Genomic DNA, 18,039 nt, shown 5'->3' on the forward strand with positions numbered 1-18,039 from the left:
CAATAGCACCAAAGACTTGTTGGTTCAGAAGCTATTGATTTTGTCATCTGGTTTTCAGTACCCGTATGTTCTGTCACAGTCGTCACATATAGCTAATCAAGAGAATACAAAGTATGTAGTAAACTAGACTTATATACGAGGTAAGTAATTTCACGATTTTAAAATGTGTGTAAAACAAGTACATATCATAATCACACTTTTCTTATCTTACTGTAACTCAAGGTTATGAAATAAGTATGGATACATTGTACAAATTAATGTCTCTGCTGTCAGCCATTTTCGAAATAGAAAATATGAATAAAACGTTAGAATCAAGTTTCAAATTGTTAATTTAATATTCTTTCTCCAACTTTCAGTCAATTAGGCAATAACAAAAAGTCTCGGCATTGTAAACACATAAATATGTATGTATAACTAAGAAAATTGCTAAATTAATCAAATTATACTATCATCGGATCATTATCATGAAAATGAAACAACTGTATTCAAAACAACGGGTGCAACTAGTTGAGCAGAAACTATTACATTTCTTTAGTAACGTTACAAATTACTAACAACCTTATCCGGGGTTGGGTTTATGGTGGAGTTACAGGGGTCGGACTTCAGTTCAGACTTCTGTGTCCTGTTTCGTTAACTGATGTCTTTTTCTTTTGCATAGTGTTTTTTTGTTCTTCAACGGTTTTTGTCGAGCCTGCAACTTTTGTTGCAGAAAGCTCGACATAGGGATAGTGATCCGGCGGCGGTGGCGGCGGTGTTAGCTAACTTCTTAAAAGCTTTATATTTTAGAAGGTGGAGGACCTGGATGCTTCATACTTTGTATATAGATGCCTCATGTTACGAAGTTTCTGTCAGTCACATGTCCAATGTCCAATGTCCTTGACCTCATTTTCATGGTTCAGTGACCACTTGAAAAAAAGTTCAGATTTTTTGTAATGTTGAATTCTCTCTTATTATAAGTAATAGGATAACTATATTTGATATGTGCGTACCTTGCAAGGTCCTCGTGTCTGTCAGACAGTTTTCACTTGACCTCGACCTCATTTCATGGATCAGTGAACAAGGTTAAGTTTTGGTGGTCAAGTCCGTATCTCAGATACTATAAGCAATGGGGCTTGTATATTCGGTGTATGGAAGGACTGTAAGGTGTACATGTCCAACTGGCAGGTGTCATCTGACCTTGACCTCATTTTCATGGTTCAGTGGTTATAGTTAATTTTTTGTGTTTTGGTCTGTTTTTTTCATACTATATGCAATAGGTCTACTGTATTTGTTGTATGGAATGATTGTAAGGTGTACATGTCTAGCGGGCAGATGTCATGTGACCTTGACCTCATTTTCATGGTTCAGTGGTTATAGTTAAGTTTTTGTGTTTTGGTCTGTTTTCCTTATAATGTATGCCATAGGACAACTATATTTGGTGTATGGAAATATTTTATGATCTTTATGTCAGTAGCGCAGGTTTCTTTTGACCATGACCTCATTTTCACGGTTCATTGCACAGTGTTATTTTTTTGTGTTTTGGTCTATTTTTCTTAAACTATAAATAATAGGTCAACTATATATATTGTATAGAAGCATTGTTAGCTGTACATGTCTGCCTGGCATGGTTCATCTGACCTTGACCTCATTTTCATGGTTCATTGGTCTTTGTTTAGTTATCTTGGTTAATGTTAAGTTTATGAGACAGTTGTAATAAAGCTTTATACTTAGGGCTATCAACATAATATCAATGATTAGTAAAGAAGGCGAAACATTTCAGCGTGTGCACTCTTGTTAATATATAAGTTATTGCCATCTTATTATGTATTTTGTATTCACAAAAAGGTCTTTTCGGACCCAGTTTTGAAACTTGATGCTAAATTTGAAAAGATCCAACACGAAATCTTTATAAGGAGTCGACACATTCCGGTTATTACAAGTTTCTTTTATTTGGCATCGATTGTCATAACAAAGACTGAAAATCTGTAACAAAGCATTGCAGAAGATTATCCATCGAATGTATTACAAAGTTAATGCTTTGTCGTTGTTCTACTAAACTTGTCTTTGTCAGAATCGCAGCCTATATTGTAACGCATGTAGAATTTGGCGTGATACGTCGTTTTGAACTATAATGCAAGAGTTTGAGAAAAAAGGTCAACGGTACAAAGCTTGAAATCCAGTTCGCCAGACGATCTATCTATATAGACTCATCAGTAGACCTCGATTCGAAACAGTAGGAATCCATAACGGGGTTGAAGTGATTTTTCCACGAAATATGAGTTCTCACATTTTAAGGCATTTTTTTTCTCTAAAATGAGCACGGGTACACATACTTTTTATAAATATTTTTTAAAATCCATAATGAAAAATAACTCATACTTAAAAAAGAACACGAACAAACAGATCTTATAAAACTTTCTATTATTAAAAGATCTGTTTAATGAATAAAATTTAGAATATCTAAATTCAAGTTTTTAAACAAAATAGTTCTTCATGGGGCCTTTAATAGCTGACTAAAACTAATTCAGGAATATTTTGAGAAAAAAAAAATCTCTACAATATTTAGCACGGTTAAATTTACTTTTTATATATTTGATTTAAGAATACGCAATGAAATCCAACTAATAAAAATGTTATAAAAATGGCATTACAAGAACCTTGTTAAACTGCTGAATAAAGGTCAACAAATTTTACATATTTTGAATACGAAGAGCCATCATGTTTTAAATGAATCAATTAAAAGCACATTAACATTCCATTTTACTTTTTATAAAGGCATTTTATCAAAACTTTAAAATAAACTTTGACTTTTTTTGTAGGAAAAAAATACATTTTTTGGGGTAAAATTTGAAACCAGTCAGAAATTTTCATCAACATCATTTTTTCCTAAAAAAACAAACACTGTAACCTATGAATTTTCGATAATCATCTCGATCTAAAACATGCATTCTACTAATACCCTTACGGTTCTTTTTGCGAGTTCCTTAAGAACTATCGAAGAATTATTCCATTTTGGAGTGTAAAAAAAAACTTTGGATGTTTTAGATAGATAACTTGCTGTTGATGGTCTATTTGATTAGGCTGACAGTTGATTTTCGCACTCTTTATTCTACCCGTCCATACAATCTTACCAAACAATAGTTAACCTATTTAAATGGTCGTCTTGGTAAATTTTATGACAAATTTATTTGCTGCAACCGCCAGTCATATAAGCCTTTTCTAAAAAGAGAAATGTAAACGTGCTAGGTGTATTCATTGGAAGTGTAATGAAATGATTAAAACGGTAATTCTTTTCCATGACAATATTTATGTACGTTTCGGCAATACAGTTTATCAACAGAATATAGGTATTCCTATGGGTACCATAGTATTCCCCTCTAATATCAGACGTGTTATTGTACTGTTATGGCAAAACTCAGTCCAGCAGTAAAGACTCATCGAAATTCCTTTTAATTGATAAATTCAATAAAACGTACCTTTATCTTGATGATGATTTCCCATTAAATAATCAAGCTTTGAACTAGCTGTCAGTAACTGTGAGTAAGCTCATAGCCGGTCTTCGTGTCTTGTTTGTAGCGTGAGATGTATAAATACCCTGCCACATCCGTTCTGTGTTATTGTCAGATGATTTTTCTGTTTAATATCGATGTCATGAGTTAAGCCCTTTTCAACGGATTTTTTAAGTTTGTTTTCATGTTGTACTGTTACACTATTGTTCCAGGTTAGGGGAGGGTTGGCGCCTTCAAACTAGTTTAACCTCGCCACATTATGATGTGCCTATCTCAGGTCGTTAGTTTTCACGTTTGATGTGTTTTACATTTGTCATTTCGATGCTTTTTATAGCTGACTATGCGTACGGTGACCGTTAGTTGTTAATTTCTATATCAATTGGTCTCTTGTGGAGAATTGTCTTTTTGGCACTCATACCACGTCTTTTTATTTTTATATTAGACCCGATACATTCTTTATGTGCCTGTTCCTAGTCAAGAGCGTGTAGTTCAGTGGTTGTCGTTGGTTCATGTCTTTTTATAATTGTTGTTCGTAAATTATTTTGTTATAACTTAATTTTCTCAATTGAATTGTTTCTATTTTTCATGTCGGGGCGTTTTATAGCCAACTATACGGTATGGATTTTTCTCACCGTTGAAGGCCGTACAGTTGCCTGTAATTGCTTACATCCACAACATTTAAACTTTGGTGGATAGTTGTCTCATTGGCAAGTATGCCACATATCCTTACAAGATTAGATGTATTTCGATATCATGAAAAAATATGGAATATGACACTGCACCATCCATCGCAGCACCTCTTAAATTTAAAACTCTTTTAACTGTATTTAAATACAGAATAAAGGGCTTGAGAGCCTGTAAGATTTCTTATCTTGATAGATTATTTTTTTCCTTTTTAATACTTTAAGTATCATATTTTGATATTAATCTTAATATTATTACTATAACTTATCCTTTTTTCGTAGATCGTACATTGTTGCTCACTTTTTCATGCACTGTGTGTGCCGATTTATTTAAGTTTTCAAGACAATTGGCACAAAACAAAAATCGTCAAAAATCATCATTAAAAGACAATAACTCTGGTAAATATGGTGAGAATAGACAGCAGATGGTTTTTGACATACTGAATAGTTTTGTCCCGTCAGATTTTCTCAATTTATATATATGAAAAAGATGAATTTTACCCTATTTTTTATTGATAACTTTAGAAGCTTTTTGATGTCTGACCTTATAAAAGCTACAAACTATATAACTAGATATTCCGCGATAAGGATAATTCAACAAGTTTGGTTTAACTTGATTAAAAAGAATCAGAGGATTTGATCTAATGAAATTACGACGGACAAGACAGTTAGTAAAAATCGTCGTTTAAAGCTATATTTTTTAACAGAGGTCATCCAATTGTTTCGGTTGTAATTGTATTTTTGTACATTTTGTATTGCTGTTTACACTTTCTACTATTCTATAGAAGATTTTGAGATAAACCAAATTCGTCATATTAGGGCAAATACTCTCCTATGGAATCACAAAAAAATGGTTTCGGTCATTTGTCATTTTTGTGTAACTTGTATTGTTTATCATTTTTGCATGTAACAAATTCCGATTTGGCATTTAAAAATTCACAAGATCATGTTTTGGTACCATGAATATTTAATGTTATCATATCAACATAAATATAATGGAGTCTGAAGCGAGATACTGGTTCAAATATTTTGAAATTTATATTGTTAAGACAAAACACTCAACACAAACTCACCGGAATAATAAAGGATTTATCCGATTTTCTATTTTCGATGAGATTACTACCAATGTTAAGAAATTTTTTACCAAAAAACCTTACCGGGAGTAGAAAGTCAAATGAATGCTTTCAAAACATCTATCTTGTATCTTTCTGTAGATTTTATTTCGGCTGTATTTGGTTGGTACGCTAAAAAGGATCCAAGTGTATTTGCACCTAATCACTTGTTTTCCTTTTAAATTAAGATTTCTCGAAAAATACTGTTTTGAAGATCAGACTATATTGAGGGGTCATCGTTTACGTTTGTGCGTGTAAATGATTAATCATTTATGTATGAAAACATGATTTTGAACCGTTTTTCACGCTTTAAACCAAAAAAGTAATCCAGTGTATTTTTTGAAATTTTAAATGTTTTTTTATCAAACATACAATAATTTAATTTAATATCAAGAAACGTAAGACAGAATGGCATATTTTTCTTTGATGTGAAACTTTCCCGAATTCTTGGAATTGCTTTCAGTCACCTGGAATTGTATAGACTTAAGGAAATATATCATATCTTATTCATAGAAACACACTTTCAACTTATTTTCTTAATGCTAGTACGCGTATTTTTTAACCACTTAAGTCATTCAAGTATAAGATATTTGCCAATATTTCCCCCGAGACTTCAATTCAAGAAATAATTTTATTAAACAACGTTTTTGTGTTGACACATCTTACTTGCTTATTGAAATTGGTAATCAATGGAATTTTTTAATTTATTGACGTCATCATTGTAAAACATACATCTACTGTGTTTTCTTTTGATTTTTTCTTATAACAAGGTACTATTTTGCATCGACTCTTTATAGTACAATATAAGCTAGCACCAGAAAAAACCCACTGATATCGATAGAGTTATGTACAAACTTCATACCGGACTCGAACCTCAGTTATATCATCACTTATGCATTCTACGTTGATTAAATGTATTTCCTCTGAACCCTCTTCACTAATTTCATCACCAAATATGACCACACATATCTTAAGAATAGCTCTCATTTAAAAAAAAAACAACATTATTGTCTTTACTTCAAGTAGAACATAAGTCACACTAGATAAGGGTTCCTTTCTGTGGCCCTTTCGATTTGAAAATCGAAAATTTTACTTTAAATCCTTAAACTTCGATGTTCACATGAGATTCATTAGTCGGTTGGATATCAGTACCTTCATTTGTGTCGTGATGTGATTTAAAAGTCTACAGTGGCAGACCAAAAAGCGGAGGCGAAGCTGAGTGCTACGAATTACATATTTGCATTTGGCCTAAAAACTTCAAAAACTGAGAAAAAAGTGGTAGATCAAAAAACGAACAACACGTTTACCTAAAACGTTATTTTGATACACAATGTCTTATAATTTAATTTTGAATGTAACGCGTCTTCTGATTGGCTGACGTTATTTTGTTATGAGCCCATAGACATAATTTAGTCATGTGACCGTGACGTCATCAACTTTTTTTCATGGTTTTCTACGGTTTAAAATGGAATTTAGAATTAAATTATAAGAATTGACTGTAATTTTTTTTCTGTCTATTCGAAATAACATAAAAAAAATGTGGTGCACACTGTTAAATAACCCGCTACGCGCGTTATTCAGTGTGCACCAAATTTTTTATGTTATTTCTTCATAGACAGAAAAATTATTACAGTCATTCCTTAAATATACGAATATTTCATCCAAATTAGCGTTTAACAACTCAAATGACTAAATCATTAATGTACATTCATCTACCCAAGATAATTAACAGATAGTTTATTTCCTATTTTATACCCCATGACCACACCCCATAGTCTAGTCTGGAATTACGGTGTTATACCCAGAAATATCTATAAAATTTGTCAGCCGTCATCGGGTAAAAACGACAAATCAAAGAATTCAACTCTATATAGAACTAATATAGGACAATGGTGTAGATTAAAAATTACACCACTCCAGACCCTTTTGTTTTCCACATAATTAATATTGCCAATAATTAACAAGTTCCGGGTCGAATCCGATACCGATACCAATAGTATATTCACCTGTTAGCTATTACCTTATCTGTATGTTCCGCATTTGACAGCCGCACCACCAAACGGTGTATTTAGGATTTTGCTATATACACGGGTCATAATCAAAGGGCTGACACTACTAAATTCTATCATTGTCAAATTGTTCCCTTTTGTAGTTTTATTCAGCAATCAGCAAGACTTTCTAAGATAACTAATATAGGACAATGCTGTTGATTAAAAAATACTCCATTCCTGGATAGCCAGGACCTTTTGTTTTCCAAATAATTAATATTACTAATAATTGATAAGCCCCAGGTCGACGGGTTCAAACAGAAAGATTTGAAAGTAAAAAAAACTGTGTATCTTATAATCGACATGACTTTATCAACTGACAATACCAATTACTAAAATAAGGCTTAGGCATAGTTATATACTTCACGGACCCGCGATATCACGGGTGTGTACTTGTAATACCTAAAATTGTCATGTTAAGGATGTATTCTTCTGACTTTTCAGTCTCGTTGAAATCTCGTTCTTGAATTATTTCCAAAACATGTGATAGAAGTGGAAAATATCAATGAATTTTAAAAATATTATAAGCAAACATAAATCCATGAAAAAATTGTGTATTTACAATGAATGGTTTTTGCGTAACCCAGTTTTTAAATTTTACGACCAATCAAGTCAGTATTTTTAGCCAAAATTTTGAGAAAATGGGTGAGGGATACAAAAATGATTTTACAAGAATCATGTACATCCCATATCATTTTGGTCTTTTCAAATTTCATAGATCTATATGTCTTTTTTCAGTCATTTATAACAAAAAAAGTTGAAATAATATGCATTTTGTTCTTAAAACTGAGAAAATCACAAAAATACAAAATTGACAGCATGGTAAATTTTACACAAAAAAGCGTCAAAATATGATAAAACTTTCTTAAATTAACACCTACCTATAGTTTTTGTAAGTAAAATTCATTCAGATTGGTCCACTTCATCTTTATAGAAAGTACGAGAAAAAGTTTAATTGTGGAACTGTGATTTTTTTCATGATAATAGCCCAAAAATAGGTAACAATCGATGAAAAATAGGAAAATCATCAAAATTGGGCATTTTCAAAGGGCCGTAGCAAAAATGGAAGTGCACCACCATATGATTTTTTCTTCACCAATTATTTTGTTACAGTCTTATTAACCCAAAAATCAGGTTAAGAAAAATAGTTTAATTCTAAAAAATTTTGGCTCCTCAGAGGTGTACATCCTTAAATAAAACCACATATAAATAATTAGCATTGACAGTTTTGCACAATTCACAGTTTTGAAAATGGCTCCGTGACTCATACTTTTGTTACGGCCAGAAATCGCCTTTAAATTGCAGCCAACAAAAGACACAAATCAATGATAAAATTTAACAATATTTATTATACAAAAGTTTACAAGAAGTATTACACAAATATTACTGTCAACTTAACTGTCAAAATATGAGTCCAATCTTTTATCTTTATCTGTATCCGGATATCTTTTGGAATCCAATCTGAATATTACGGTCACAATCCAGTATGATGTTGTTTGCAGAATAAAAATGTCAATCCAAATGCTATGAATATTAATGTCTATCGATGTCTAAGTCCAAATCCAAGAGTGAGAGTTTAACTTTAGTGTCTGTATATATATATTTGTCATGGAAGATTCTAGAACAGTCTATAATGGAACATCCTAGAAAGTTACAACAGAAGTTTCTAGAAAAATGTAGAAGTTTATATAATGCATCTTTTATTAGGATCATTCTGGAAAGTTCCAATCATTCTGTAATTGTTCCAGAGATTTCTAAACTGCACAGTTCTAAGATTATTCTGTAAACAACTATCAGGCCACACAACACAAATCAGGCCAACATAAATAAACACAATAATTACAATATCATAACACTTTCAATATTTCAAAAGGATATAAACTTTTATTTAGCAAAATTCTCGAACATGCATGAAATATTTGCTACTTGACGTTAAGCAACCAAAAAATAATCATGTAACCAAACAAAGTAAAACCAATGTTTCGTGATTCTTCTTTATTCTGCAATCAACCAACTATCATATAAAAGGTAAAAAAATATTGTTTTGCTTTATATCTACTGGTTCTGCTGTTCTGTGCCAGAGAGCGAACGGTAATGTAAAGAAAAAAACTTTTACGCAGCATTCATTTATAATTGGATGTCGATTTCTATAAATTGTTTATTAAAACACATGAACATAAAAAAATATATACATAAAGCGTCAAAGTTCAACTGCAGGATAGAAACATCGGCTTTAACTGCATTAAATTTGATAGTGGCTTATTGATATCTCTGCTATAGCATTATTATTTCACAGTTCGTTGGAATTTGCAAAAGTCATCAATAATTGATGTAAGTTTTGATCGATTCAAACATCATGTATTTCATTTAATAATACGTCAGATATTTCAATAGATATATAGACAAATGGAAATGTCGTAAAAAATACATTATAATTTTATCAGAACATGGAAATAAAATGAAAAGGATTTTAATTTAATACTTCCATGATCAAAATAAGGAGATACGGTATGATGGATCAATGAGACAACTATCCACTAAAGTTCAAATAAAGTGGATGTAAGCGAGTGCAGGCAACACTACGGCCTTAAACAATTGAAACACTGTATATATAACCGGTGTATATATATAGTGGGCTATAAAAGGCACCAACATGAAGAACGGCCATATTTATAACAAAACAATTTACGAAAAACAAATATAACAGACATAAACCAACGACAACCACTGATCTACAGGATACTGACTTGGGATAGGCTCACATCGAATTGGCGGAGATAAACATAATTGCGGGCAACAAACTCTCTCCCTATGACAGTGGTGCAGCACTGTGTACACCATAAGAATTTGTTGAAAAAAGACTGTACTCATCAGATCAACACAAAGCAGAAAACAACTATCAAAACACAGACTGAACGTGACAGGAAATGTATACATCCATCACAACAAAAAATTCACAAAGTACAGATCTGAGAGTACAGGAAATGTATACATCCATCACAACAAAAAATTCACAAAGTACAGATATGAGAGTACAGGAAATGTATACATCCATCACAACAAAAAACACACAAAGTACAGATCTGAGAGTACAGGAAATGTATACATCCATCACAACAAAAAACACACAAAGTACAGATCTGAGAGTACAGGAAATGTATACATCCATCACAACAAAAAACACACAAGGTACAGATATGAGAGTACAGGAAATGTATACATCCATCACAACAAAAAAACACACAAAGTACAGATCTGAGAGTACAGGAAATGTATACATCCATCACAACAAAAAACACACAAAGTACAGATCTGAGAGTACAGGAAATGTATACATCCATCACAACAAAAAAGACACAAAGTACAGATCTGAGAGTACTCGGAGTTTCTGACAGCTATAGTCCAAAGCCAATAAAACTCATAAAAAAATCAAGCATCTAAGAGTAAATTATCAATTTGTACACATCCAACATTCCCTGGATTTAGTGTAAAGACGTCAGTAACAGTAACTCTTATAAAAATAGACCAGCAAAAGAGAGCTTTGATTTGGGATCACACTAACGGAATGAGTAGACAAAAGGAATATCAGAGTTATTAAAACCTGTAAATATGTCTACATATTTGACAACTCTACCATGGTCATTCGGGTCAAGCTCAAAGATGTTATCAAATAGCCAAACGTGTCATCAACAAAAAACTCAAAACTAAAACAAGCATCAATCATTATAATCATTTACAATTATATGTTTATTCAAGGCAAACATAAAAAAGAAAACGGACTTTGTTGTCATTTTGACTGAAGTGGTGAATTTCTAATTTAAAGTCTTATTGCTCAAATATGTATTGTTTTTCTTTTATTTATTTCAGCGAAAATGAATCCGTTATCTGCTGTGCTTTGGTCTGTATTTGTTCAGCAAAGCATTTCTTATATACTTGGTAAGTAATTATTATTGCCCTTCTAAAAAATGAAGCGAATAATTGTCATTTAAAAAAATCGCTACTTCGTCGTAAACTTTTCAAACATAAATATATACATTTTATAAGTTATTTCCACAATTTGAGAGTGTTTTTTATACCCCAATCTTAGTGAAACGAATAGGGCTATGTAGTTGTCGGTATGTCCCGTGGTTTCATATGTAAGCAATGTAACAGAAGAACACAAAACAATCTGTATAAAACCATAGACGAAATGTTAACATGATAAAATGCCAACTACCCTAGGTACAACTTATATTTTCTGTTTATAAACTAATATTTTTAACTTGCTGTATCAGGACTGACAACCAAATGATAAATTAGAGCTATAGTGCAATTCTGTGAAGTTATCCATGTTGAGCTTTAAATCAATAGATGCACTTTCCTACTTTTTATGATAACTTATTAAGTCATTTGTATTAATGGAAACACTAACTACGCCTTCGAATAATTGAATATAATAGTTTCAAGAAATAATCATTAAAAATTATGATTGTATTGAAACAGTACAAATCAAATGATTGCCGATGCGTAAATTACAATACGAATTCTGTCTGGTTGAATATGGGTTTAAGAAACCGAAAACTTTCCATACACACAAACTTTAACAATTAAAAAGGGTATTATTGATTATGCACCGAACATAGAAACTACAATTTCTTAAGATTAGGAATGGATTTATTATTAAGTTTTCTCTGCATCGAGGTGTAATTTTTTGACGTCTTAATTGGTTGATCATGTATATTATTTACCAAATGGAGGTTGTTTATCATAATATAAATTGAGCCTGATTTGAGTCCGTCGACCACATGTATCTAAAAAGGTTCTGTCAACAGAACGGTCATATAAGGTTTTACCATAATATTCCTATTACAACCAATTAATAGGGGGTAATCTACTTGTCAATTTTGTGTTTGATATCCCAATCACCTACACTAAAAATGTGGAAAAACACTTGTCGTTAAATATTTTTTTAAGTGTATACATAGACTTGTTTTGTAAGGAAAGTTACATAGATCGCAGATTTTCAAATTAACATGCAATAATCGATATTTTTAAACCTCAGACCACGAAAACCTGCATTACCAAACGCTAAACAGAGAAAACAATCACTTGGCCTTATTGACTAGCAGAAATAATTTCATATGTCTATACAATTTATATTTTGTAGCTGAGCCAATTCACTCAAATTTAGGATGGGCAGGAAGACGACTTCTAAATTCTACGATCGAACCAGAAAAGTCTATTTTTGACAAAATAAAGGAATTCTATGATGACCCGAACAATCTTGCTATGTGGGGTGTTCTACCCCTTATTGTTCTGGTTTATGGGGGATTTTGTGTAATTTACTGTGTCTGTAAGGGATATGATGATTGTAAGAAGAAGAAAAACAAGAAGGCTAAAAAGAAAAGACTACTTGATGATGAAGACGACGAACTTATTACAGCTAACAGCAGTGGCGAACATAACAACAACTTCAATGATACGAAATACGAAAATACTGGAAGAAGTGCAACACGTGCTGCAATGGCAGCTACTTTTGCTGCTAAAAACCAGAGTAACCAAGCTCAAGGCAGAAAACACGCAACTTCTACTTCGGATGTCAAACTTGCAGTAGAAAGAGAAAATAGTACTCCCTTGCCGTGGGCGATACCTGACGATGATTCTCTGTATCCAACAAAAGACAAGGGACACCCACCCCCACCACCAGCCCCGGCACAGGAACAGAAATTAAACCTGAAGCCACTCTCGATCAATCAACCGACTGACAAGCAGCCGTACAAAGCACCAAACCGGAAACCACATCCTGACATGCACATGCCACCAAGTCCACCACCCCCTTACGATTTTGGACGCAGAGACTCAGTCGAAGAAATTTCTATGAATCCTCGAAAGATCCATGCAGTGTCTAACAGAGCCAATGACCCGAGAAAAGCAATGAATGCTATGGAGCAATATGCTTTGGCACGGCAAGCCGCTCAGTTGTTACGTGTTGACAATGGCCAACCGGGTCAGCCTGGATACAAAAAACCTAAACGTTTAGTTTTTGTTGCTGAATAACTTTTCTTGACTTTTATTCTTTAATGCTGTTGTAACAAGATAATGAAACAAATGATCTTATGATCTTTCTTTGAAAAAAAGAAGTCAACAAAAACTTTTCACGATAATTGGCAGTACTGATTACAGAGAGTTGAAACTGAGTTTATTTAATATTTAAATTTTGTATAAATGTAAATGTTATTTACCTTATTCTGGATGAAGTTTGTAGTCTTATTCGTCGATTTGTGATATAGAAATTTATACATTAAAAAAAAACGATATACATTTATACATTCGAAAAAAAGGTATTTCAACATAGACGACAGCAATGATCTGTTTACTGCTACATATACCTCCATGTACTTTTTAGATATTTTTTTTTTCTCTTTTATAAATCTAATACCCCGTTCGCATTTTATTTTAATCCCGAAGATGTCACCAATAAATGTTAAATTATTTAAAACGTTAATGTTGCTCTACCCTAGACCATATATTGCCTTCATTGTACTAGTATTCGACACAATTTTTTGAATATTTCAATTACAATTCGTTTAAACTTTGTATTTGATTCGAGTTACACTGACGAGTCTTATTTAGATGTGACGTCCGTCTGATGATCAAAAATAAGCCAGGTATATTTGATGCGTTTTTATTCGAGCATAATTATTTTATCTGAGTTAAACGTAGACAGTGTGGATCTTTTAAAAAGGGGGCTAGTCCGATTTAAATTACCCCTTACTTTAGGCGATCTCATTTTGATTTATTTGCATTCTCAGTGTGACAGCAAAGTCACGCGTTACAATAGTTGACAAGTGACACTTCCTGCAGCATATCTAAATTAGAGGATGAAGCATCCTTAAGTGTAGTAGGCAACAACAAAACAGAAATGTTGATATTGAAACAAGCTATTATCATGCAAAGAATGCATTCAAATCCATTCAACCAGCAGACATTTTGTTTGTAGTTTTTATTTTGGTTGATGACAAAAACCTAAAAAAGGTGTAATGTTAACCAATGATAACTGTCTCGGGTTTAAAGCGGGCAGATTGTATATTGTGAACATTGTATACATGTAGATACATTGAAGTGAATGTTTTGTAGAGACTGCTTTTATAAATGCTATGTTGTTTGGTCTTCGTATCAAAAGTGCTACTTTGCTATAGACATATATTTTTTATGATTTTTTGAATATTAATGACAAGGTTATGTATGTGGCTTTCCATCACAAAGCAATTCCAATATTGAATTCTCCCCCTCTCCATTACATCAGTTTATACTTCTGACTTCTGCGTTTATTTCAATCAAGTAAAAATATAAACATATTTGTAAGAGGTAATTGATTAATTTTCCATTTTACCACTACTGATTTCAATTTTGCGCAACTTGATCCGATGAATCTGGAATCATTTTTCACTTGTAACACCAAATATTTCCTGTTGTGACTGAAATAATTGTGGAAAAACTTAAAATTCACGTAATATTTTTCAACGAATTTCTTCAAATCTGCTGCTTACTAATCTTAATCACTGATTTGCGCTCAATCATTTAAAAAGTTGTTAATAATAATTGTGTTTTTATAATTAATTGTATTTTTAATATTATTCAATGCATATTGTTATATTGATAGGTTAGTATTTAATATTTATTCCGTCCTGTTACATTGTTATCATATTGTTATTTCACAGACCTTTTCTTAACGTTCCTGTGTAGTTAGTGTGCCAGTCATGTAGGGTACGAAACGGAATACAAATGCTCGATAAGCCTTGTAATTCCTACCGGTTTCTGATCCTCGATCAAATCATTGTTATATTCCAAAACCGTGTAATGACATTCTTCTTTTATATATATGGCAAACATGTTTTTTGCGCAGTAAAATTGTATTGACTGGTATATAATTAATTTGTGGGTGTGCTTTGGTTTTAACGTGAACAATGTTTCATCAGAATATGATTTTAGGAAGTGAAGAAGCAATAATACGCCGGATTTTACACTGTCATTTTCAGTTCCAAAATTCACAATTTTCAAACACAATATTTACTGTTGAGCGTGGCCATACAAAGTATCGCATATATAATAGATGGTTATATTCCGTATAAATCTCAGTAGTGTACAAACAATCAACAACAACAAAAAAGAAAAAAAAATGACAACCATAATTCAAGTCCATTATTTTTTTTTCTGTCTTTCAAAGTTGACAGCCATGAACAATTGTACAAGTGAAGAAAAAAAAACCAGTTAACTTTAATTCAAATTCAAAAGAAATCTTACACTTCTTTTAATGTTATTTTCTGCAATGACTGACAAGTTCATTTATCTGAATAACTAGTAGTTACAAGTAATTATTTTTGTAAACCATTACTTCTTATCATAGATTGTTATTTTTATAATACATGTATATATGTGCTGTCTTACATTCTTACCTAATAAATAACTGTGATACTTTTAATTAAGTTTATTGTTGTTCTTGCGATGAATAGAATTATGTAAGTTTCGAATAAGAAAAGAATCTGTATGTCACTGGGGATGTTAAAAGCGTTTTATTTTTCTATGAAAAGAATGCATGGCTATTTTATATAGGTATACGTCAATGAGACAATAACCCAACAACAGAAAAAAAACTACAAAAGACATCCAGGCAACAAAGTCCGAATTCAGACAGATAACTCCACCTTTTGACATATAGCTCTTTAACGGTTTCGGTACTTATACATCTTCGGATGTCAAATGTTTGGCTTTGAGCCTTCCTGATGAAGGTAAATCCAGAAAAGCTATTCGGACGCAAGAAATTAATAACGTGATGTTTTCAAATGTTTTTATTCCAATCGTTAGAAAGAATGGTGTCGTATGTTAGCGGTCAAATCAGACAACCTACCCCAAATTAAAAATAACAAAAAGTTTTACGGAATACAACATACATCAATGCAGAAATTGCACTTCACCTAAATGTCTTATATCCCCTGTGATAGTGATGTAACAGTACAGCATGATAAGAGCAAACTATAAAAAACTATTGAAAACAAAATCATTCCATTGACGAACATATGCAAAAACAATGACACAGATAACGTATCTTGTAATTCATAAGGTGAATTGTCATTGCATGTGAATTTCGATATAAACAATCATGGTATATACATGCATGAGATACACTTGAAATGGTAAAGGAGACTTGAGTATTTGCCCCCAGCATAAGACCGATTGATTTTAGTTATGTAACCAATTTGCCTCAATCTGTACAATTTCATCAATAAATTGTGTCTTGATATGGCATCAAATGAATCAATGAAGTAAATAAACATTGTCTTTTAGATAGCTCTTTATATAGTAAATCGCATTGATACAATGCTCAACTCGATAGAAATATAAACTGCGCATCATTGATATTATCATTACTATCATATCAATAGCCATGTGTATTTTAATTCGACGTAAAGATACTGTCGCGAAATTGCTTACAAAACTGATTCCACGATAGTTGAAGGGATCGGATGAGGGACCTGGAACAGTACTGCAATTGTTTAAGATTGTGGAAATGTCCAGACCTGCATGTTGAACATTTCCTCCATCCACAGTTGCAGAATATCATTCCATTCAAGAATAGTTCGTTAAATGGTCCGTTTCTACTATGACTTTTAAGAAGTTTTGTTAAGAAAAAAACCCTCTTCGGAATGCCATTAATCTTTAGAAATAAATCGATCAAGTTGGTCATACGGTGTAAAGGAAAACGTATCTGAACTATTTCTTAAATGTGTCAGAATTTTTGGGTCGCTTAGAACTACTGTAACAGCTTATAGAATGTTTTATTTTGTTGTTTCTGTGCAATGCTCTATCATATATATCACTTAACTCTTGGCGCTTATACCTCCGTTTTAAGTTATTTTCATTCCATTGACACTTTTAAAAAAAATAATGAATTGTAACTTTTTCATCAAAGGAGGGGTATTTTTTTTACTCCTATTAAACAATTAATCAAGATCAAATTATTGAACTTCCTATCCATGAAGAACTATGCATTTCCTCTAAACACGGTAGCAAAATATCATAGCATTCAATGAATATGTCATTAAATGTTAAAAATGTTCTGTTTGCACTATCATCGGACTGTTAAGAATGTTGGTCGAAAATAAAATAAACCCAAAAACTTGTATGTGTAAAATACTAAGCATATTCCACAGATATTTTACCCGATTTTTATTACAGTACTAAAAGTTGTCAAATTTTGTTAAAAAACTTAAGTCGTGAACAAATAAAAAGAGCACATAGGACCATGATATGCAATTCAAAACCACAAAAAAAAAAACTTGAAGACATTACCATTACCGAAAAAAAAAGAAGAAAATTTGATAACGCTACAAAACTTAAATTGTGCAACATTAACCTCACCAAAATCTTGTAAAATCGGTATCATGATTTCGTAAGGATAAGCATTTTCCTGTTCCAATAGCTGCACCTGTCGTGCTTCTCATAACAAGAACAAACGGTGATAAGTTGAATTTGGTAAAAAGACATTTACTTCAAGTGTTTTTTTTTTATTGAGTTAATATTTGAAAATATTTGGAAAAAAGATATATGAAATTCTCAAGAAATAAAAATAATAATATTAAATATAATTTTTCAATCATGATTGACAGAGGTATTCTCAAAATCAGTACATTAGCTTGAACTAGTTTTAAAGTTTTTCATGTTCCAAAAA

At 32.0% G+C, this 18,039-nt stretch overlaps 1 protein-coding gene across 1 annotated transcript; it reads left to right on the plus strand.

The window, feature by feature from the left end:
* LOC139517551 (uncharacterized) lies at positions 1-14,227 on the plus strand. The gene is made up of 3 exons (XM_071308755.1): positions 1-140; positions 11,199-11,267; positions 12,478-14,227. Exons 2-3 carry the CDS (start codon positions 11,204-11,206, stop codon positions 13,365-13,367), a joined length of 954 nt encoding a protein of 317 aa, XP_071164856.1. The 5' UTR covers positions 1-140; positions 11,199-11,203; the 3' UTR covers positions 13,368-14,227.
* The last annotated feature ends 3,812 nt before the right edge of the window (positions 14,228-18,039 follow it).

This window comes from Mytilus edulis, chromosome 3, assembly GCF_963676685.1.
Source record: "Mytilus edulis chromosome 3, xbMytEdul2.2, whole genome shotgun sequence".
In the NCBI taxonomy this organism is placed as follows: Eukaryota; Metazoa; Mollusca; class Bivalvia; order Mytilida; family Mytilidae; genus Mytilus; species Mytilus edulis.

Excerpts from the sequence above, each read along its gene's own strand:
- LOC139517551 (XM_071308755.1), top strand. The coding sequence starts at position 11,204 with ATGAATCCGTTATCTGCTGTGCTTTGGTCTGTATTTGTTCAGCAAAGC. Across the intron at positions 11,268-12,477 it reads AAGCATTTCTTATATACTTG|CTGAGCCAATTCACTCAAAT; the intron begins GTAAGTAATTAT and ends TATATTTTGTAG.